The 23,299-nt window shown below is 36.9% G+C and overlaps 1 protein-coding gene across 1 annotated transcript in view; it reads right to left on the reverse strand.

The window, feature by feature from the left end:
- PARD3B (par-3 family cell polarity regulator beta) overlaps positions 1–23,299 on the reverse strand; it is a 392,350-nt gene that overhangs the window by 210,728 nt on the left and 158,323 nt on the right. The window contains exons 5-8 of the mRNA XM_015635105.3: positions 19,285–19,376; positions 9,296–9,382; positions 5,629–5,754; positions 698–1,053 (exon numbers count right to left, since the gene is read on the reverse strand). Coding sequence (XP_015490591.1) covers positions 698–1,053; positions 5,629–5,754; positions 9,296–9,382; positions 19,285–19,376 — 661 coding nt within the window. The remainder of the gene's footprint in view (positions 1–697; positions 1,054–5,628; positions 5,755–9,295; positions 9,383–19,284; positions 19,377–23,299) is intronic.

A 23,299-nucleotide genomic window follows, 5' to 3' on the forward strand; every position in this document is an offset into this window, starting at 1 on the left:
TTTCAAAAGGGCCACTTCTAGGATCAAACTCTTAGCCAAATCAGAGCCAGAAATCGAATAGAAAATACAAATGCTAATTGCAAATTGGTTAAGAACATTTTACTGCATGTTCCTAAACCCGTTATTCCATTCAAAGGCAAACAGCTGCATGTTGCAGCAATTAAAGATATACACACAAATTTGGCCTCCTGACAGCTGAATAAATATGATAGGGAAAAAAAAAAAGGTTTGCAGAAAATAAAAAGGGAAAGACAGGTAAATCTGTGGTCAAGCTCTTGGAAAACATGAAGCAGAGAAGGGTAGATTTTTAAACATATCTTTACAAGAATGTCATAACAGTGTTGTGGTCAATTTACAGATTGAATAAAATCATAAACATCACCATCAAACAGTTCAAACTTTTATTATATAGTTGTGAAAAGACTGAACTCTCTTACAATTAATTGTTGCTAATGGAATTGCTTCCACAGTCAGCAACTGAGATGTCCTAATCTGTAAATCTGAATAACATATATCCAAAATTTATGAGAAAGCCCACTGTAGGAAACATTACTTTCCTGTACCTTTTGAGAGTTTTGGAACTTTGAAACAGTAAATAACTAGCTTGTATTCTCAATGTCACTCATAAAATTAAAAGTTAAGGTATAACTACAGAGAATATGATACTGAATTAATCATACCATCTCCAAAGACTTACCTTTTTTCAGGTCTATCTTTATTTTCTTTGCATTTCTCTTATTGCCAAAGCCCATAAGTGGAGACAGTGAGGGAGAAGAAGGCTTTCTACCCAGACGTGGAAGGTTGGGGCTCTTAGCTTGTTGCAGTGTTCCCTGCACACCTGACTCCAAGCTTGCTCCAGAAATATTAATTGTTTTCACAGCAGGTTTTGGATGAAGAGGAGGTGGAATTTTTGTTTTTGTAACTCCTTCTTCATTATTCAGAATACAAAGAGGAGCAATAGCAGACTTCTCATACTGTTCTCGGTTATATGGAGGAAGGACTTCCAAGATGACACTTTGAAATTTCATTGCCTGACGGAAGATGTCCTGAGACCTTTAAAAGAAAGGTATGAAAATTCCTATGACAAACTAGAAAACTTAAATAAAATTTGAAATTGCTTACAGAGAATAAGATGAAAACTTATCTTATGTTCACATCTACAGCATTACTTTTTTAGAAAAGTTCACATGAAATAAGATTTCAAAACTACAGAATTTCCTTACACTTCAAGTAGGAGCAGCATATATGTCAGAATTCCTAAGCCAGTACAAAAACACATCAGCCAGAATAAACTAATGAACACATTTCTTCATGAAGAGCAGAAAGGGAAGTTCTGATGGCAAAAGCTCATCAAAAGACTGCTGAAATTACAGCTTGCTGGTTTTTTCAAGTGCTTGTCTGTTACATATTTTCTTGTTGGCATAGAGGCACGCTGAGCACTCATCACCAATTGTTCTGGTGAATACATCTACTCCAAGCAAGCTCAACTCTATTTTTCCCAAATCCAGTCTAATTGCTTCTCAGATTCCTTTTTAATCCCTACTGCAACTTTGGCTGATTCCACAGGAATAAAATAGGTTGAGAGCATGGGATACATAGACATTAGAAAAAAACCTTTTTTTCTAAAAGAGTTATTTAAAAAGTGATCAAAACAGCACAATTATTTGTGTTTCTACATAAATGGTTAAATAAACAGGTCAATATTGCTCACATCTTTCAAGCAGTAACCTTTTGCAAAGTGGATATGCACAGTTCACATAATCAATGTTTTTACAGATGTGCCCAAATGCAACACCAGAAAGTGTGTTAGAGCATTTAATGGAACTACTCCCCTTGATACTGACAGGGCAGTGGAGATGAGTTTTAAGCTAAAAGAGAAAGATTTAGCCCAGACATTAAGAAGAAATTCTTTACTCAGAGGGTAGTGAGGTACTCAAACAAGTTACTCAGAGAAACGGTGGATGCCCCATCCTTCGAAATGCTCACGGCCAGGCTGGATGGGGCCCTGAAAAACCTGATCTAGTGGGTGACATCCTTGTCCATGCTTGAGGGGCTGGAACCCACAGATGAGATAATCTTTAAGGTCCCTTCCAATCCAAACCATTCTATGATTCTGTGAACTGATACCATGGTAGTGATGACGTGCATCTGTGTATCTGAGCACGTCATAAGGCAATTAAGACAAGTTGGCCAAAAGAGCTGATCATAAAGCCTTCCCTGGATTTTGAATAACCTGTAGATTTGTTCCATGAAGTCATGTTACAAACCTTGGATTCTAAAAGAAAAAAGGAGACTTCCTTCTATCTATGCTTTCCTCTCCTCTCCTACTTTCTTCAACTTCTGTTGAAGTGGACTGACTTCCATACTGCAGAAGACCAGTCCAGTACAATGCTGAAACGCATTTTGAGAATGAAAAACTGAAAACTTCTGTTTAGCTGAATTTGGGCAAGAGGGGAAGGAATGGCTACATGAAATTTTAAATAAATCATGGAGTCCTCCTAAGAACATTGTACTTATCTCCTACCCTTCAGTGGTGTGTTTGTCAGTCTGAGTCAGTATTTTGCTGAAGTCTTGGCTTTGGATTTACACTCAGTAACAGGAATAAATGTTGAAAGTATTTATGAAATTTTAATTTTTTTAATTTTTTTTTACATTGACACAGGAAGGAAGCCACTGCAGATATAAATGTCTTGAAAACACACCTACTGCTTTCCTAGATGAGCAGAGCTATATAGATACACTCTATACCTAGAGTATATCCACCTTGCAGCTGTAGGTGGTGAAAAGGAGAGGCTGTTTTAAGAGGGTTTTCTGTAGCACAAAGACATGAAAGTCAGGAGTCAGTCCCAATGGATACTGCTGTGGGAAAGAACCATCCTTGCCATACTGTGTACAAGCATCAAGAGTCAGTACAGCAACATTCATTGACAGGCGATGCTGCCAGAGAGAAACCTCCAACTTGGAAAACAGAGGGAGCAGAATGTTGTAGGAAGGCATTCTTTTATCATCACCCTCAAGGGATCTGTTTCAGAGCTGTATCAGACTGTGCCCCAGTGCATCTGCAGAGATTATAGGTTATCTGTTCACCTACAGCCTGTCAAAGTTCTCAAGGACAGACCTTACCCTGATAGTAGAAACCATGGCACACTTCCAGCATAAAGGATGTAAAATTTTAACTGTGTTTCTTTCACACCCCATCTTCATCTTTCCAAGTAGCCACTTAGTCATATGTTACAAGGTAATTTAATAACTCAGTTTCAAAAGATTAATATTTAAAATATATGCAAGGGAAAACATAAGATCTCCTTCAAACAAAAATTAGTGGAAATCACTCAAGACATCCTATGGGAAAGTCTAAGTGCAGTCTTCAGGGGCAAAATAACTGGCTGCACTTCAAAGGGAAAAAATAATGAATGGAGAAATTTGTATTTCTTGAGACCCCAAGTGCATACTTTAAAGAAATAAGGGAGTCAGTTAAAAGAGGTGCTGGAAACTCTGCAGCACAACAGAATGTAATTGAATAGATTAGCAGCAAATGAAAAAGCAGACCAACAGTCCCAATATATAGCTATTATAAACATGGGAATACAGAAAGTAGGCTGCTGCTGTTACAGCTGCAGAAGAAGCAATTGTCAGGAGCAGTACTAGAAAGTCTCTGCTGAAATTAAAAAGAGACAGCATGTAACAGTCTAAGTGTTAAAATAGCTTTTACAAGGGTTATGAAGAAATGTCAATTTGAGACTAGCCAACAGATTTTCCTCTTGGAGGAGAATCTGATTGCTATTTCTGGGTCAAGAGTCATTGGAACAATACTTTGTTGTATCTTTTACAATTACTGGATTTCTGTAACTTGGACTTCTGTCAGGTTAGCACAGTTATGTCATGCCAGATGAAAACTAAAATACATATTTACAGAGATTAATTTCAACCTGGAAAGAGTCAGTCTTTAGCCATTCTCCACAGCCAGGGAAGAGAGATGATGCAGAGGGCTATTTTGGAAAATAGCCAAATTCAGCAGAACAATGTAAGACTTGGGAATAGGCTAGAGCTCATCCAAAACATTCCCCGCCAGTCCCCAAATAGACATTGAGCCCACAGTTCCTGCATTTTTTCTCCTCAGATCCAACACCACTGCCATCACACTACTTGACTTAGCAGCATAAGGAAACTTTGCCCAACAAAATTAAGCTCTGCTCTGAATCACCTTTAAGTCACTTTTCTCTCTCCCAAAGACAGTGTCTAACAAGACTGATCTCTCTATGCTAACTCTTGTAAATAATCCTTCCAACCCCGAAACTTTACAAAAGCTTTTAGAAAGTATCCTGCGTGTTGCATTTTGAAGGAAAGCCTGACAGAGAACTAGGAAATTTCCTGAAGTATTTCAGATTGCCCCAAAATCTAGTGACCTTACAGAAAAACATGCAGAGTCCTCCACTCCACAAACACCTCATGGGCTGAAATCTTTGGAGATCTAGTTACAATTCAGAAGAAAACACAATTCCAAAAAACAATACACAAAAAAAACCCAACAATCAGAGGAGACAACACATTGTAAAGAAAGGATCAGATATGATTTTGAAAAGAGGTTTTGACTCAAGTAAAACCTGATTTGTGAAATTTCATTACAAAACTGCACAGTGGGGTAATGAATGTTTTAATAAGATACTGACAATTACGTTCTGCTAAATTTGATATCTTATTTAGGAATTTCCATGGAAGGAACAATGACATGTACTATAACACAGTAGAATGCAGAAAGCTGTAACTGAAAAGCTTTCAGGAGGGGAAAAAGCAGTCTCAGAAACAAGACTATGCTACAGAACTACACTGGTTTAATGAAAACCTATTCTGCAAATATTTATTCCTAACTGTGAAATTATGTATTTGATTTTAGTTTAGAAGCCTTGAAAATTTGGCTTACTGTTTAGAAAGTTAAGCCTCGACTCCCTTGACATCTCAATAGGTTTCTGTTAGATTATAAACAATCACTCAGTTGTCTAAACATATGGATTAAAAGCAAAAACAAATTACAATTTAATTACTACAGCAAATATATGTGAAATTTGAGAGGCTATTCTTTTGTGAAACAATGCCACTTTAATTCATAGATGATCAAAACAACTTGTTAAATATTGAGATAGATAACAAATGTCAACAGACTTTTAATAAAAGTCGTAAGAAGTGAGACTTTCCATTTAGCTCAAGCAATCATAGTTTGACAGTAGAAGTATTTTTTTAAAAAAAATAAACGCTCAAAAAGCTGTAGCACAACAAAAAATCTTATTTCATTTGCAAAAGAAAATTAAACACCATGCTGTGAGATTGACTCATTCTGAAAGTCTTATTAAGAAAAAATTACAAAGAGGTAAAAGTAATGGAAGAACTAGAAAGGGAAGGTAACAATTACAAAACTTAATGCTATTAAATTAAGTAAGCACAGTAAGTTCACTAGAAGTCCTCAAATTTCATTTATTTGGAGGTTTCAGAAAGAAAAAAACAAAGTTTCAGTCACATATCAATTTTACAGGCATTTTTTTTTAAATAAGTATTAATCCCATTACAAATCACTTAAACAGGGCACTGTATAAAATCCTGGCTGATTAAAAGTATTAGTAAACCAGCACTTACTGTGCAAAGGTTTTATCTGTAAGGTCCACGTGGTTTATCTTCACAATGCATTCATTTTCATGGAAAAGACCATCACGCCTAGATCTGCTGTTTTCTTCAATACCACGGATGAAGAGTCCCAGCATCCTAAAAGGCAAAACATAGGTGAAAAATATCCTTATTGTGATGATATGAATTTATAGCAACTAAAAATAGATATTAATCTCTACTGTGTATGAAATCAGAGTACACTGCCTCTCTATATATGAAGTGCTTCACCTAGAGAAAGATTTCAGCTGACTTATTAACGAAAAAGGAGGGGATTCCAAAAAATACCACAAAAATTGCTGTACACTAATGCTTTACTACTTGCTAGAACTTGGGAAGCATTAAGTCCTGTAGGTTATACTTGGAGAAACAGAAGAAAACACCTAGATCCCTTTCCAGTTAAAAATGGTAGTGTAGCTTACACAATATTTTTTTCTGCCACTGCTCTGAAGATAAGCACAAACAGACTAAAAGTAACTTTCTACCTTGACTGTAATAAAATAAAAAGGAGTTAGAATAAGACAAACAAAAATAACTGACTTTTCTCCTTCTGAAAACATCCCTGAAACTTTTCAGTTGCCAAGCCCCTTGCTTTGACACGAGACAGCAATACTACTCATTCATGTGGCAGGACAGCAGCACTACATCATCACCCCAGCTGTCTGTTAATGAGATGTGTGTAAGTGAAAACAGAGGTGCAACACAGAATAATGCAGTAAGTGAGCCAGTGTGGGTGGTGCAAAATGCCAGTGTTGATAACTCTGTTGAGAGCACTAGGCTAATCCTGACCTACCTGGAACACCTCTGTATTGCAAACTATAATTCAACATAGCTATATCAAATGATACCACTACAGTGTCCAAAAAATCCTGACAACTGCGTGTTTGTGAAGAACTTTTATAATCAAACTTTGTCCACTAAATTTCCATACCACTTCAGCATCAAAGATGGTCATCAAAGATGACCTTTAGAGACCATTTCTACTGGTTATACTACATAAAATATTAATGTGCAATTTTCAATATGCCAGCACTCCAATCACAAAACAAAAGTCCTGTATTTTTGCCTTATATTCATGACTGCCCCTCCTAAGTCCATTCAACACATTCACAGTATGCCATTAACTATTTCAAGTGACACTATATTGACTGAGCATCTGATTTTAGATTTACTAACAACATTAAAAAATCTGTACTTCTGTCCTATCAATTACTAAATGAAAAATTGGTTTCTACTGAGTATCAATTCTTTGAAGTATTTAAAAATATATTTTAAAAGCTCTTTAATAGAATAAAGATTCTCTTGTAATGAGTGTTATCCTTCCCTAAAGAATTAAAAAGGGCAGTGGTGGTGAGGGTCTACAGCCCTTTTGATGACATCAAACTAGTGGCAATCAAAAACCTTCCCTAAGAACTAATTAAATACAACTATGTTAAAATACAAACCAGTAAAAGTAAAGAAATAAATGAAATTACAAATTAAGTTGGTTGCTCACTAATCCTGTGTGCTTAGATACTGCATTAATATAATGCAATAGGATTGCCTACTTGTCTGAAACTTGTGTGTACTGTACTGCCTACGTGGCTCAAGTTACACAGACTGAGGCAGCTTGAATTCATTCCTCCATTACTTTTTTTCCACAGCCTAAATTTTAGCATTTTAATGTGCTATTAAATTTTAATTTCCTGGTTTTAATGATATTTAAGTGTAAAACAAAGGGGGGAAATTATTTCTATTACTTTTGTAGTTCCTGTATAAAGTAAGATTTTGTAAATTAATATGATGTTTTAATGACCTGTAGACAAACTTTGGCCTGCAGCAGCACCGGGCTAAAGCCAGCATTACCTTATTAGAAGATAACTTTACAATTGAAATACCACACAGAGTTAGTCATGGCCAGCATGTCATCATAAATTCTATCATGTCACTAAAAGAAATAAAAGATGGTCTTCTGTACTTTCTCATGTTATGATGAGTTACCATTCATAATCTAGTCTCAGGCTAGATTAAAAAAAGACAGTCAAGTCATTTAAATCAGTCCAGTGCTTTAACAAATGTTTCAGAACACATCTGCCATAGGTCAGTAAAATGTAAAGACAGCTACCTAAACAACCAGTAGTTCCATCTGTCAAAGACCTCTCTACTCCAGCAGATGCCCAAAAGCATTTGTTAGTAAGGACATATTAACATGAATACAATGTAGACCTAGGAATCCTTCTGCTTACAAGTCTTTAAAAGCTGTATTCAACACAGAGATACTTGAGTACAAAACTACATTTCAGTCACAACAATTACTGATTTTAATAGTTTGCAATTTCATCAAGATTGTTTTACTGAAAGATCTTAAAATACAGCGTACAAACAACAGCCTTTATGGCATGCCTATACCAAAGAGCTCTGATCTCTCTTTTAGAGTGGGAAACAAACACAAGTGGCTTTCTCAAGACAAACAGGCAGCCCACAAAGCCAAGGACACAACTCAGATCTCCAGCAGTTGCCATCCAAGACCAGCTTTCTTCTTGAGAGAGCGATGCCATTTTTACAGCCAGCAGATGGACATCTATTTTCCCTTTTGCTAGATAAAACAATCTGAATTAAACTGGGTCCATTTACAAATTCAGATCTATCCAAGAAAACAGACCTTTACAAGGTAATTCAATCCTTCACATTCTCTGTCCTACATGAAAGCTGACAAGTAAAGAAACATTTAAGAATTAGACAGTTTTTACTTTTGCAATAATTGGCTTTGTGTAACAGGCAGCCATTTTACTATAAAGTAGTGTCATTTATGACACTGGCAATTTCACATCTCTTATTCATGGCTGCCAGTGTCAAATTACCTCTCTGGCTAAGCCTCAGTATGTCAAATTTCAGCCTAGATTTTTTTTTTTTTTTTAACACATCCAAGCTACATAGCTTGGAAAACAGCTATAATGAAAATGCTGACGCAGTCTTAACTACAGCACATCAATATGAGCACGCTGCTATAATAGGCTTTTGTGATCTCAATGGACTTTGTTAAATCATTTATAATTAAAGTAATTGTATTGTGACAAAGAAAGGTTCATGGTATAGAGCACATTTTATAAATGCTATGCAATCAAATCTGAAAGATGGCTTGAAAAATATGAGATATGAGTAGGCAAGTAATTTTTTTTGACTCTTCTTGTCTGGTATGTCACTAAGAAAGAGCCTATGCAGAGATATTCAATTAAGAAAAACAAAACAAGAAACACCCAAACAAGCCCACAACAGCACAACACAACCAACCCAACACCACACAAAACTACTAAGTCCAGTTTACCATTCAGAGAATAAAAACAGAGACCACAAAAAGACCACATATGAACAAAGCTGCTGGTATTGATTGAAAGTGACTGGACATGGCACTTCTTACCATGGTCTAGTTGACAAGATGGAGATCATCCAAAGGCTGTACTCAAGTATCTCTGAGGTCTTTTCCTACCTGATTCTGTGGTTGCCTTATACAGAACTTGGACTAGTAAATATTTTGGTAATGGAAGACAGTGCCATAGACTAATTTTTGTTTTCCTTTTGGTAAATAGTAGGTATTTTAAGATAAGCACAACTGAAATACTTTCATTTATATACTTCTTGAGCAATGCAGAAAATATCTTACCTTCCACTCAAGGATGAAAAAAAGGGCACTACATGAATTCCCAAGGGTCCACCTTCCCCAGAAATCTCCACTATTTTTGTCAGTTCACTAAAAAAGAGCACAGGGAAACATATCTCGTAAGCTTATTCAGAGAATTCTCCATATTAAAAAAAAATTCCTGATTGACCAGATAGCAGAAAGGGTAGAAAAAATATTTGACTCAGAGCTCAGTAATATATGAAAATAAAATGAAAAGTAAAACAGCCATGAAATTCTTTCGTTGTTTTAGATTAGCATTTGTGGATTTTAAAAGGGAAATAAATCAAGTACTAGACATTTTCCCAAGTTAACCTTCAAGTAAATCAATTAGAATATTAAAGAATAAGCTTCCAAGTGAGGAGGGACTTTATCATAAAAAAAAAGGTGAAGGGAGGTTATTTTACATCTTCTTAATTTAAAATCCATGTGAGTTGCTTCAGTTTTCCATCTGGCCACGTTATAAACATGAAGATCACACAGAAAGGACAATGCAACTTTCAAGTCAAAAAATACTTAAATATACTGATTTCTTCCCTCAGTTGCATGCAACCTCTCTGACAAAGAACAAAAGCAATTGTGATCAGTAGTGCAACTCAGCTCATTTTATCAAGAAGTTTCCTTCCTCAAACACCATTATTAAAAACCTATTCTGGGTGACCATGACTTGAAAAGGAAGGTACTTGAACTGGGTAGAATCTTAAAAAAATTAGCAGTGTCTGTATTTCAGCAGACCATGTTCCTTCTTTCCATAACAGTGTCCTTCTTCCAAAACCCTCCCTCCCCTCCCGTGGTACTGAACACCCGCAGCACTCGGGATGGGTGGCCAGCACACATCTCCTGGGCACACCCACTCACAACACCCTGGCTCTGTGAGCTGTGTGTGTGTGCCAATCCTACTGTGTGGACACAACACGTGAGGCTGAACCAAATGGCCACTTCAGATACTGCCCTGAGTTAAAGATTCAGTATTTCTGATCAAGTGCAGACTGCTAGTGAGAAAGACACTTCTGATCTTTCCCTGTGCACCAGACCTAGAGAGCGCACATTTGCTGGATAAGATGACAAAGCCAACTCTTTCCTCTCATGCTGCCCTCCCACCCTCAGATGATTTTTCCCTAGTACCACAACTTCCTCTGGCACCAGCTGATACTGCTGACCCATGGTCTTATGATCATTTAATTTGATGTAAGAATCAGTACAAATGCACTGAAACCCATCAGGGCTCTGCTATCACCCTTGATGAGGCAGCACAGTTACACCACATTAGGTACAACATGAACCCACCTAGCACAGCTAAGTCTTCTCACAGGGAGCACAATTACTGCAAATGACCTTAGACAAAATCTGGCATTGCTTCCTAATAACACAGGAATATTTTTTTGTTGTTATGAACCTTTATGCAGTTGCACAATGATTAATGAGAAGCAATTTGCTCTAAATACAATAATTCTTAGCCTGATTGGATAAATATGGAATAAGACCAGAAAATAAGTTTATACATTTTATTTTATTTTTTAAATTAGGAGACAGAGTGAGTTTTGGGAAGCTTTTTTTTTTTTTTTGTAAACTGTTCTTCCAAAACCACTGGCACTATAATGAATTTATGTTCTAGATATTAAATGGAAAGACCCTGAAAAACAAGCGACCACTGATCCCAAATGTAACAGATTTACATGTTACTGTATTTATAACACAGACACCATCAACAGGCATTTGTGGGTTTTTCTTTCCTGCATTCCCCTGCTTCACTAATCAAATGGGGAAATACTGACAAAATCTTCCTGTAAGATGTTTTAAATACATTATTTTCTGGTGAAGCTGGTTAGAAAAGCTAATCAGGGTGGTTACCAAAAACCTCAACAATGCATGCATAGGAAATTAACTCCTCTTTCAGTTCCATCTTCTACTTCCTCCAATTCTCTTAACACACAAAGAAAGATAATTAAAGGGCTACTTTTATTGTCTTTTGAACTACAAAATCAAAACGCGTAAGTAAATTAAGCAGCCAAGCCCTTTAGATTCAGAAAATAATCAGAAGTAGTGAATGGGCTTTCATTTTTACAGGGAAAATTTAACTTATAGCCGTCCTCAAATAACCCTGTGTGCTCTAGGGAGGAGTTGTCTTCCTAAGCAACTGTAAAACAGAACAGGAATTTTTTTGAGAGCTATCACGACAGACAGGTGAGCTGTCATATTAAATCAATGCACTTACAGTTATAAGTAGGCTGAAAGCCAAAGAAAATATACAAACTTATTTTTAAACTGAACATGAAGTCTACACACTAAGAAAAACAGGCTTCTTTGTGAAAACAAATAGCCCACACGCACATTATGTATTACTTTAAAAATTTTTGGTACATCCTAAAACTTATGGATGTTCTAGAGCATTCAGAATAAACATTCAGAATAAGTGTACACTCTGTTTACATGTATTAAAAACTATGGAATTATAATTTCAATCAAAAATCCATGACTCTAAATAGATTTCTCCTTATCAAACAAATGAGACTCTTAGTTATATCCAGGAAGAAAACAGCCTTTCACACCAACTTTCATGGATCTTTGAGGACATGTTATTTTTATATTATACCTACGAAAGCATGACAGTTAAAAATTTTAAAAACCAGAACATCTGGGATTTGGTTTTGTTATTTTTTTTTTTTTAATTTAAGAACCTCAAAGATTAGAGATTCAGACATATTTGGTATCATTCACTTGTTCTGTCCCTCTTCGGGCAGGTTTAATCTGCCCACAAGGACAGCTGAACTCAGCACTGTACTATTTCACGCTGGCTTACAGTTTATACTGTACTGGAGAAAGTATTCAGGATCAGGGCATGGCTGAGTGAGATCCTAAATAGGATGAGCTCTAAGAATACTAATTACTCAACTCCAAAGGCACATGGGACACACAGGTGCTAGGACTCCTCGGGTTGACACAGCTAGGTTAAAAAAATTAAAGAAAGGAGAAAGCAGAATTACTGTCTGATGCAGGTTGATAGCTGTGACAACAGAGAATGTAATTAACAGATTTTTTGCAATATTCAAAACATTTTAAAAACAAACAAACACCTAAATAGGAAAAAAATTAATTCCAGAAGTTAGTAACCTTCTCGTGACCTACTGCTCTTTGAAATCTCCCCTACAGATCTTAAATGCCTTTTGTAGTAAAAGAAAACAAAAGTTTGGTCCATCAAGTAGTATAAAAGATTTGGAGTATCTGTATAAAATTCCTAGCTGGGGATGAGAGGCTGGGAGCATCGGTGAGCAATGCACAGAGGGTGCCTCAGTAGGCTGTACTCTAAGTATCTTCTGCTTGTTCTTCAAGGAGCAGACAGAGCTCCCACCTCAGGAAATCACGTCCTTGCTCAACTTGGAACCCAGTCTCTGTGGAATACATAGAGATACATTCCTGCAGCAGTCAAAAAGACTGAACTTTTAAAAAGTCTTTATGTCAGTGAAATTTCTGCAAAGTGCAAGGTTCAGCCCAACCAGAAACACAGCACTCAGACTCCTTCCAGTACATGTTGGCACCCCTCTTCCTCTTGCTGCGCTGAAGGTACCTCAGGTCTCACTCATGGGAGACCACCTGTCCAGAATGACCTGATCCAAGATCTTGTACTATTGATTTTTAACCTGAAGAAGCTGTCATCATCTACTATTTAAATTCCTCTTTTTTTGATATTATTGATTTCTGCCAGATTCTTTACCACCTATCACATTTGTTAACAAGGCTTGCCATGCATATTATTAAAAATGCTGGTAAGTACTGTTCAGCAAAGAGATAAAGTGTACACATGAGTAGTGAGCAGGCACAGCATTGGCAGAATGGAAAGCAAAATTTAAATGGAGTGCTGCACATTCAGTGGTCATATTTAGTCGTGAACTGATCTGATCCTCAGATTTGCAATGTCCTCACTGTGGAATACTATAGTTCCCTCTCCTGAAACCTCTATCAGGAGTTAGCAGTTTGTGAGTTACATAAAGGGGAAAGATCTGTTAGCTGAAAGCTCCTCTGCAAACTACCCAAGAACACTGAAGGACTGATCCCAACCACTGAGCATGCAGATGCTTAAAAGGGAACCCTCATCAGAAGTAAATGTTTTGTGTTGTTGCAGCAAGACCGAGTTCACTGAGGTGCCTTGACCTTCCCCAGCTACAAATGCTTGGTAGGATTGCTCCTGGAGAATGCAGGAGGCACAGCCTAAAGCGGATTAATTGTTTTGCAACACAGTAAAGACAGCAGCTCAGAAAAGCTGTTTACTGCGTGGGTTACTGGGCAAAACTTGTCATCATGTGTATGTCACAAGAACCTACTGCTTGAGTAAACACAAAGTGTTTACAATTCCAATGGCATTTTCCTTTGCAATTTTAGTCATATTCAACACTTTCTCAAGTGTTTTTAAGAAAAGGTACAGATTAGTAAGATGCCATATCTGAAAAAAATCTTTTAGTGCAGAATGTCAATTCCCTTGCAAACAGAAAAGCACAGCTGATATTCTGAACATACTATGTGGTGTTTTTATTGACCACAGCCAAGTAAAAGGCAAATGAAATGTCAGTCAGACGTAGAGAGCTCACAGATGTAGTTATTAAGCTGTATCTCCTTGCTTGTTCTTCACTTGCACCTCCAGTTCCAGCCTCTTCCTCCAATGCTGCCATTCCAGCACACAGAGCATCCATTGACAAAAGGTGTTGATGTTTGGTGGAGAGCACAGGCCTACAGGAGATGTCAAATTCCTACAGTGCATTTTAAAGAGGAAAAATGCACACATTTATCCAAATAAAGAGGGTGATATCTCTGACATGTACTTTTTTTCACATACTAAACCAGTACAGTTACTGATGGTAATAAAGTATTTGTCCCCACCCATCCAGAGAAGGCTACCAGAGAGGTAAGCTAAACTAAACCTGTTTGATTGCCCACCTCCCACCCACCTCCTACCCCTCTTTCACATATTTCCTTCCTTCTTTTCAACTAGGTGCTAAAACCTTTGATGAAAATGTCTTGAAAGCCCTTAAGAAGGAGCTAGAACTCAAGATGTTACATAGTGTGAACACACTGAACTGATGAAAATTGGAACAATATCTAAATAGGGATAGAGGGCCCTAAAGGGAGAAGAAAAAGCAACTCAGTGTGCAGGCAAGGATAACTTTTCCAGGTACAGTTAAGGAAACTGGTCACTCTTTTATAAGAGACAAGAATCAGCAGCAGCTGCTCCATTCTACACAACACTAAACAAGCTATCCACAAAGTTCAAATATTTACTATGAAATAATGTCACAATATTCCAGTTTCAGGTTTGAAGAGGAAACAAATCAAAACTAAAATGCATTAATCTAGTTATTACAGACTTCTTTTTCATGCTAAAATTAGTTAGTTCTCACAAGATTAACTCTGAAGTTTTAGAGAGAAATCAGACAGCCTGCAAGCACTGGGGCTTTGTGTCTTTTTTTCTTTAAATCAAATTGTTCCAATTCTCTGTTGTTAGACTAATGAAAGACACAGTGGGTTAAAAATAGGAAAACACAGAGAAGGAAAAAATGCTTCAGCTACACTTTAATTATGTATCTCTACAGTGCTTAAACCAAGGAACTGACCCTGACCTCTGCTAAAAAGAAGTGAGAAGACAGCAAAAGCGAACATAATGAAAACACGTAATGAATTATCTATGCATAAATTACCCTTTGCGTTCCAACTAATCCACTGCTATTAAGCTAAACATCCATTTCCAAGCAGATTCATGTTTACTGTTCCTTAACACAGTAGTTTCTACTGAGAAAAGCAAGCTTTTCAAAACCAGTACTCCCACATATGGTGTCCTAAGGAATTCAGTGCTAAAAATTGTGACAAATACATACCTGACCATCTATAGAGCATCAAGGCCCTTTTCTTACTATGAAAAGCTTTCAGAACTAATAGAGAACATGAAAAAAGGGACAGAGAAATACAAAATTTTATACACTGATGAAATCAGCTTGGCTTCCTTTACCCTGAACATCATCTTTACTCGTAAATAAACAACAAAAAAGCCAAGAGGATTGTCATTATTTATTCCATTAAAAACCATTCCAATGACCCAATGTTTTAAGTCTCTCCTATAGTAAAGTTCAACTCTCAAAATGTCAAATTAAAACTTTCAGACTCTCAAGAGATACAGTCCTGAAAAGTTTCCCAGTACCACAATGAAATGTTTTAAGAGAATCCAGGCAAAGGGACTTCCCATTAATTTCCAAGTAGAGGATCCAAAACCCCTCCATTTACTCCATGTGCAACTGATTTTACCTACTTAAACCAGTGAACTGACTTTCTTCAAATCAAAGAGTTTTCCTGTTTGAGTGAGGAATATAAAACAATCCAAGTCTGGATCTTAAAGTTCAACAGACTAGGCTTCTCAATCATGAAATATTAATCATGGTACTCCTTTTCTCTGCTTCCCTCTGAAATACCCATTATTGGCTGCAGTTAGAAAGGGACTCTGACCTCAGACAGGTTGGTGCTCTGATGAGAGGGCTCAGATCATTTTCTCAGGTGATGAGCTGCTATTTTGCTCAAGCATTAACAGGCCTTAAAGCTCACTAAATTCAGTGACGGGAAGAAAAGCAGGGAAAGCAGCAGGGCCAGCAGTTTCTCCCATAGTCTTGTCCACAGCATGGGGTAGCTCACAATTAGGCTGAAATACTACCTTTATTAACACCTCTTGATGTGGCAGATTTAAATGAAGGGTTAATTAGCTGGTGGTCCCTTATGGCCCTAATGACTTTAAAATTCAACAAGAAAAATACCTGAATAAATCAGAATTATGAGTAAGACCCTCGTTCAGAAAGGAGACAAATTAGATATTAAGATGCTTGTTTTACTGCTTGTGGAAAAAAATAGTTTTATTATTTAATATTGTTTTATTAATAAAACCTTCCATACTTACAGTCAATCAAATAAAGATAATTGAGACAGACAGATGGTCTCTAGTGACTCATTATTTCCCTTTATAAACCTTCTACTCCTAATGAAAACACTTTTGGAAAAACAGTTTAAAAAACTTGACTTACAAGAAAGAAGCCAAACAAAAATCAAATCATTGCTATAAAATTTAAATTCTTTGACTGCAATTCCTGTGAATATCACAGAGCTACAAACTAACTTTGCTTTACAAAATGCTGTGTTCAGAATTTCACTTATGTTCACTGTTTGAAGAAAGTGGAATATTTTACAAATATTCCAATATAATTCACAATTTTGATTAAAATTTCCTCACAATACCCATCTCAATTCTTGCAGACAAAACAGTGCTTTTTAAAATCTCCTCAGGACACAGGGACCACAAACAAGGCATATTTTGGTGGAATTATTCTACTGTGACTCTACAAAAAACTGTTCCTTTCTCTCCATTTCGTTTTGATTTTCATTTGCTATGTTGGTTTTGGGCAATATTTTTCAGACAATGCAATCTCAATTTGGATTAAGACAATTCATCTCAAAAAAAGAAAAAAAACAATTACCAATGCAAAAAAATCTTGGGAATGCCCTGTTCTGGCCAGCTTTCCCTCTGCTCCCTATCTGTTCAACACTTGATTGACACTCCAGTATCAATAAAGTGGGTCCCAATCTATATTCTTTATCACTTTTCTTTCTGTGCTCTGACATGAAGATAGTTTGCAGAATTCAGCAAAAACTGTAAGAGATCTACAGAAACCTAAGCTTATTCTTGTCTGGCTTGTGACCTAGTAGCTTCAGAAAACTGAATACCTCTGAAAAGTATCACAAGGGGTTTTGTCATTGTCAATGATTCCAACAGCCACCCACTATTGAAGCAAGTAAGTATCATAACCTTCTTCTGAAGAATCCCATATGCAAGCAATGAATTGTTTAACTTGATAAACAATAATATGTTCTCAGAAAATTCCTACGAGGACTCAGATAGTCTAAAACATCCCAGTAAAGGCATAAGGAAAACAGTAAATATGAACAGAGTGTGCAGAGAGCTTGATTAATCCCCATTACAAATTAACGGATCAAGAGGCAAATGAGTGCATATATTTGGTGATGCATAATAATTACTTCAGGTGAAACAAGCTGTAGAAGTCTTTAGCAACATACCACGAACAGAAAATATGCATTAGTGACTAAACTAAGTTCTATACCTGCATGATGAACACTAATCAGCAGTCGTGTAACTTAGAGGCCCAGCAGGTGCAGGGAAAGCTGGAAAAGCACTCAAGTTCCTTTTCATCATGAGACCATTCTAAAAATATGTATCAGTATTGGCAGGCAGGAGAAGGAACTACAAAATGGTATAGGCACTGGGTGACAAGGAGGCCTCCAAGAGGGAGGGAAAAACCCAGACAGATTGAGTTGAAAAACAACTGTATCAGGATGATAAAACTGCCCATTAAATTACTGAAATTCTGACTCAAAGGACAAGAAAAACTGAGAAATTAATTCCCTTGTAAGGAAAAAACAAATTTTTGATATGCTGGGAAAGGAAAGGTGATCCTTCTACACAAATCTTGGCATCTGGTCCAGATCACCAGCAATGTTCTGAGTGCCTGCTCTTGCAAACTTCCCCATAGGCATGGGGTATATATTCATGCCTCTCTCCCAGACCCCATCTAGATAAAATGGGAATATTAAGACTTGTTTTTTTCTCATATGTTTGCAAGGATAAATGCTCTAAGATTAAGGCATGCAGATACTGTTTATTTCATGAGTTTTATCTTACACTGTTTTGACAAACAACTATAAGCTGCAGAATTATAGCAAATGACTATCTGCCATCATTAAAATAGAAACAGATTAATTTTTCACATTTTAGCTGTCACATAGAAGTTTGTCATGTAACACTTCTTAATTTAATTATACAATGTGCTATACATATCTCAAGTTCTGAAACAAGCACAAGATACTGGACAAAGTACTGAATTTCTCTACCTACTCAAAAAGGTGACTTCAGCATGACCCGAATCACCAGTCAAAACTGAAATTTAAGCTTATGATGAGATAGAAAAACAGCATTATGAAAACAACACCACTGAGGATCTGACCAACTTACTCTCTGAGACTCTGGCACCCTGGCTTGATAATTTGGTGTAACAAATGCTATCAACAATACCATTATTTTTCAATTTCATTTCAGTCATTTAGAATTTTCACTTTGATTTCAGGAGCAACAAACATTGTTGCTCATTACTAAACCTCTTGAGAACACCTGATTTCCTCTCCTCTTGTTTTGGCTATGCAGCTCTCAAGTTTTATTCCACTGGTTTCCAGTGCAGATTATATATTTACCTAAGTGTTGTTCAAATACAGACTGGTTAAAATAAAAGTTATTCCCCAAAATGTCAATGGGAACATGACCGCATTCAGATACAACAACACAGGCCATCTTTAATTTGTTATAAATGAAGAGAAGACAAAGATTTATTCCACCCAACTTCTCTGCTGAAGGAATGCACAGGGAAATATTGCAAATATTAGCAATAGTTTACACTGTGTATAAAACCAGATACAAAATCTACTACAAGACATAGCACAGTAATAACCTTACCATTCAATACTGGAGGTGACACTTAAACTGAAGGAGATAATTTTAGGATTATATGGTTCAGTTAAATAGTTATTTATTGAGATACAATATATCATTTAAGAAAATCCTCTATCTGAAGACATGAAACACTTCCAGGACTGAAAAAAAACAGAAACCCAGATTTCTTCCTTACCCTTATACTACAAACAACACAAAAAAAGCATTCATATTCATCGGTGAGGGCAAGAGATTGCTGTCATGCTCAAATATGTGCTCTGCTATGTGAATCAAATGCAATTTTAGGGCGGGAATGGCAGGAGGAGGAAGAGATGACAGTGATGAGAAGCACAGTGCAGAATCAGAGGTGTAGCTGGAATGAGAAGTCAGTCTTGTATTGATAAATTGATAAATCACACTTGAGCCAGCACCAAACAGAAGATGCTCCTACCTGCTAGGGAGCCGGGCCCTCTGAGCCAACAGCTGTTCTGTGGGTCCGGTGAGGTTCATCTCCCCATCCTGAAAGGATGCCTGGGAAGCACCCTGTTGAGAGATTTCAAAGTGCATATTGAAACGATGTAGATAATTATGCATAGAGAACAATGCTGTGTTTGTGTTTTTAAGCCTGTATTTGGAAGAGAAAGTCAGTCATAAAATAACATCATCTCACTGACAGTGAGGACTGAAATCCCATTCTGGATGGAGCACCTGTGACACAGCACTTGGAGAAACAGGAGGTTTGAAGTCCTTCTCCTCATGCCAGGCCCACCATCCATCCATTGGAGAAGCTTAACACTGTACTACCTAATGTTACAAAACTGTACTGCTTTACTTCTCTGCCTATCTAACCTGAATGACATTCTCTCCCACTCTGAGCCACCTCCTCTCTCCCAAGAGATCACACAGACCTTGAGTAAACCCAACAGCTTTTTTTTAATGCTCTATCCCTTGGCAGTGTTTATCTGGCAAAGACATATTTTCAGAGTAGCTTCCCAGAAAAAGAAATTATGCAGCCATTTGTACAATCAGACACAAAAATACAGAGTACACAGAGTCCAGACACCAATGCTAAAGTGCTTGAAAATTATTATTTAACTTTCTTTTTGTGATCCTTGCACTCAATGTTTGCATTTTTTTCATACTGGGAGAGGGAAACAGTTACCAATGAGATAAGACTACTGTCAGCAGGTGATGTATTAGCTTTAACATACTGTACTTCATCCCAACCCTTATAGCAATAATGTAAACAGAGCAAAATCTGTAACAAAGACCTTTTTTGGAGAGGTCACTTCTGTCAACTCTGCAACAGGAATAGACCTGGAAGACATAAATCTTCAGCTGTCAACACACTAAGAGAATTCAATACAAAGCCTGATCTTAACTAGATAAAGGCTAAAGTTAATCATTATTTTTTTGTTGTTGCAGTGGTACAGTTTTCCAGTGTATACACTTGCCATATTAAGTTGTCTCAAGGCAAAAGGTAGCAATGCTATAAATTAATTTCAAAGAACAAAGCCAACTAGATAGGTAATTTAATTTTCTATAAAAATTCTACAGTGGTTATTAGAAGTTCCAGCTTCTCTCAAAAGATGGTTCTATTCAAAAGACGAGCTTTAAAGGTTTGGTGTTTCCAGTCCCTCAAAGATTTGTAGAACTTATTTTTAGTTTATAAATATCGAGAGAGTTGAGGGAATGTGTGGGTTGACTTGCACTTCAAAATCATGAGCAGCTTTGCAAGCAAACCCTTGAGATATAAACCAAGCTGGATCCTTATTGGCTCACATGCTGCTTTTGAACCTATAATACCAGAAGTGATGCTCTTTGTGTGTTAATTAGAGCAGAAGCCAACGGACTTGGCTTCATCTGCAAGACCAATACAGTTCACTAAAAGTGAACTTCTGTCACAAATGAAGAACCACTTTTAAAAGCTGTGTATTGAGTATGTGCCATTTCTTCCAATAACTTTTCATGGTGGAACCACATGTCAAGGAACAATTCTTGTTATGTGAAGTATATTCCATACTAATCTCGTAAATCAAGAGATCGACTTCAAGCAGTGCATTACCAACAGAAAACAGACACACAGCCTTCCTATGTTAAAACTTTATCTTGACAAATGCTTTAAAAAAAGTGTTTAGGTAGCAGCAGATGCTGGAAAGCAGGCAAACTGTTTAACAATAATACTCCCAACACTGGTGCTACAAAGGCTCCTCTTTATGGAAAGTTAAATATAGTCACACTGTGAGCAGATTCAGGGTTGTAATTAACTAGACCCTTCTCTCCCCGACACTGGCTGCAACACAGTACATGACAGAGAACATGCTACTCATGCCTCACAACTGTTTTGCCTCCCTTGCAGCCTACAAAAGCTATGCTATTTCTCTCTTTCCAGGCTTCTGGTTACTGTTGTTTTTGCTGTGGTGAGATTACATCCATGTTTGTCCTCTGTCTCCTATTTCTTGGGAAATAGATTTCCCAGCAATGATAAATACTGATGTTCAGAACACAATCTCATATCTTGTTTCTGTTGACTGATTCACATATTTCTTGACAAGAAAGAAAAAATTTTTGATCAACAAGTATAATCTGATACTTCAATTTGCTTTGTGGCACAGCACAACATTGCTAAGAGCACGGTTACACTCCAAGATAAGTAAGAGGTCCTTACAGAAGAAAGATGGCAACAAAGAAGCTTTCTTTTCTGCTAAAGGCCAGACCAGCAGAAAGTATCTTGAAGCTGGATGAGAGGATTGTTATAGATACTAGAGGTATCAGACCTTTGGAAGATGTTCTCAAACACAGATTTATAAACATGTCTCATATGTTTCAAAGCATGATCATTCCTGTGCCAGAAAATAATGGGGTAACTGTGTGAGGCACCTGACTGTCATACATGCCCACATTCTAATCTTTCCACAAGTTAAAACTTCTGTGAGGAATTACAGAATGAAGTCTGGAGTCCATAACACTTACAGCTTGCTTTTTCTGTTTCTTTTGTTTATGGTTTGTTTTTGTTTTTTTACGTTGGCGTGTTTGTTTGTTTATTGTGGTGTGAGGGTTTTGTTTGTTTAAATTTAAGGGAAAGCTTCTCAAGAAAAGTTATCCTCTCCTGACTAGAGAGAAGTGTGCTGAAGGATTTCAGAAAAAGTTCAGTGTCAGAGTCCCCATCCTGTACACTACTGACTGTTTAGATTTGCAGGAATATAGTGCTCCCACATATCACAGATTATCACATGCTCAAGTCAATAAACACAAAGCCAGATATATTTAAAGGCTTAACTGATCAAGGAAACATGAATCATAACACTGACATTATAAGTGAGCTCTCTGAGAATGACATTAGAGCTCCAGTCACGTAACAATCACTATAAATGGACAAATTCCTTTCATACTTGAGCATGACATCAGAAGCACAGTAAATTTAAACAGATCATCTCCTGACAAACAAGCAGAATAATAGCAAACCAAAAATCCAAATTAAAGACACTGTCAAAAGACAATGATCCAATACACACAAAAATGCTCAATCTCTTGTTCAATTTTTAAAGACTGATTGTCAGTTTCTCAATAGTAGCAGAATTAAGGACACTGGCTAACAAACCTTGACTCAGATTCAGCTGACACTGTAACAGATTTACAGTGACAGAATTGCAGTTTTCATTTAGGACATAGGAATAAAATGCAAAATGGTGTGGTAAAAACAAAAGCCAAGGAAGCATATGCATCTAAGAACAGTGGAAGTTTTTAAATTTATTTACATAGGGATAATTTGAATTAAGCAATTCTTCTTAGTGCTACTAAAAGCATGTTCTTCAAATTAAGGGTAAGCAGAAGCAAGTGATTTTATTAAATAATAGCCCTCTGCAAACAACTGCAACCCAAATGCTAGGAAGAGTCTTGTATTCATTATGTGACAGCTCTCAAGTTAGGTAAACATGTACATGAGGCAGTAGAACGAGTGACAGAGCACATACCAGTAGTGACATTTTCTACTTTGTGAACATCCACTCATCTCAATTCAGCAGTCAGCATGGGCATATGTTAGCCCCAGTAATAAATACGATGCAGTCAGTCATGGTCTTTTTGAGCTTAGGGAGTATGACCAAGTCTATGGTTTTTTCTGTAATTTTTGAAAAGGCTTATTTCATAAAACCCACAAAATATCAGAGGGGAAAAGCAATAGTGCCACTTTTGGACAGAGACATGAAAGGATCCATTTTTGACTAGAAAAAGAGACACAGAGAGACAGAATTGACTGAAAATGGTGAAACCAATCATTTGTATTACAAAGAAAGGGTGCAGCCCTGAGCAGCCAACCCAGCAGTGCCTGCCCAAACAGGCAGGCTGCCCACCAGTCCCAATGCTCTGTTTTCTCTCACTATCATAGCAAACCCAAAAAAATCTGGATTTTGGTATCTTCAAAAAAACTGCACTACATCTGTTTTCTACCTAAACTCTGGCTAGAG

This window comes from Parus major, chromosome 7 (genome assembly GCF_001522545.3).
Source record: "Parus major isolate Abel chromosome 7, Parus_major1.1, whole genome shotgun sequence".
Lineage (NCBI taxonomy): Eukaryota > Metazoa > Chordata > Aves > Passeriformes > Paridae > Parus > Parus major.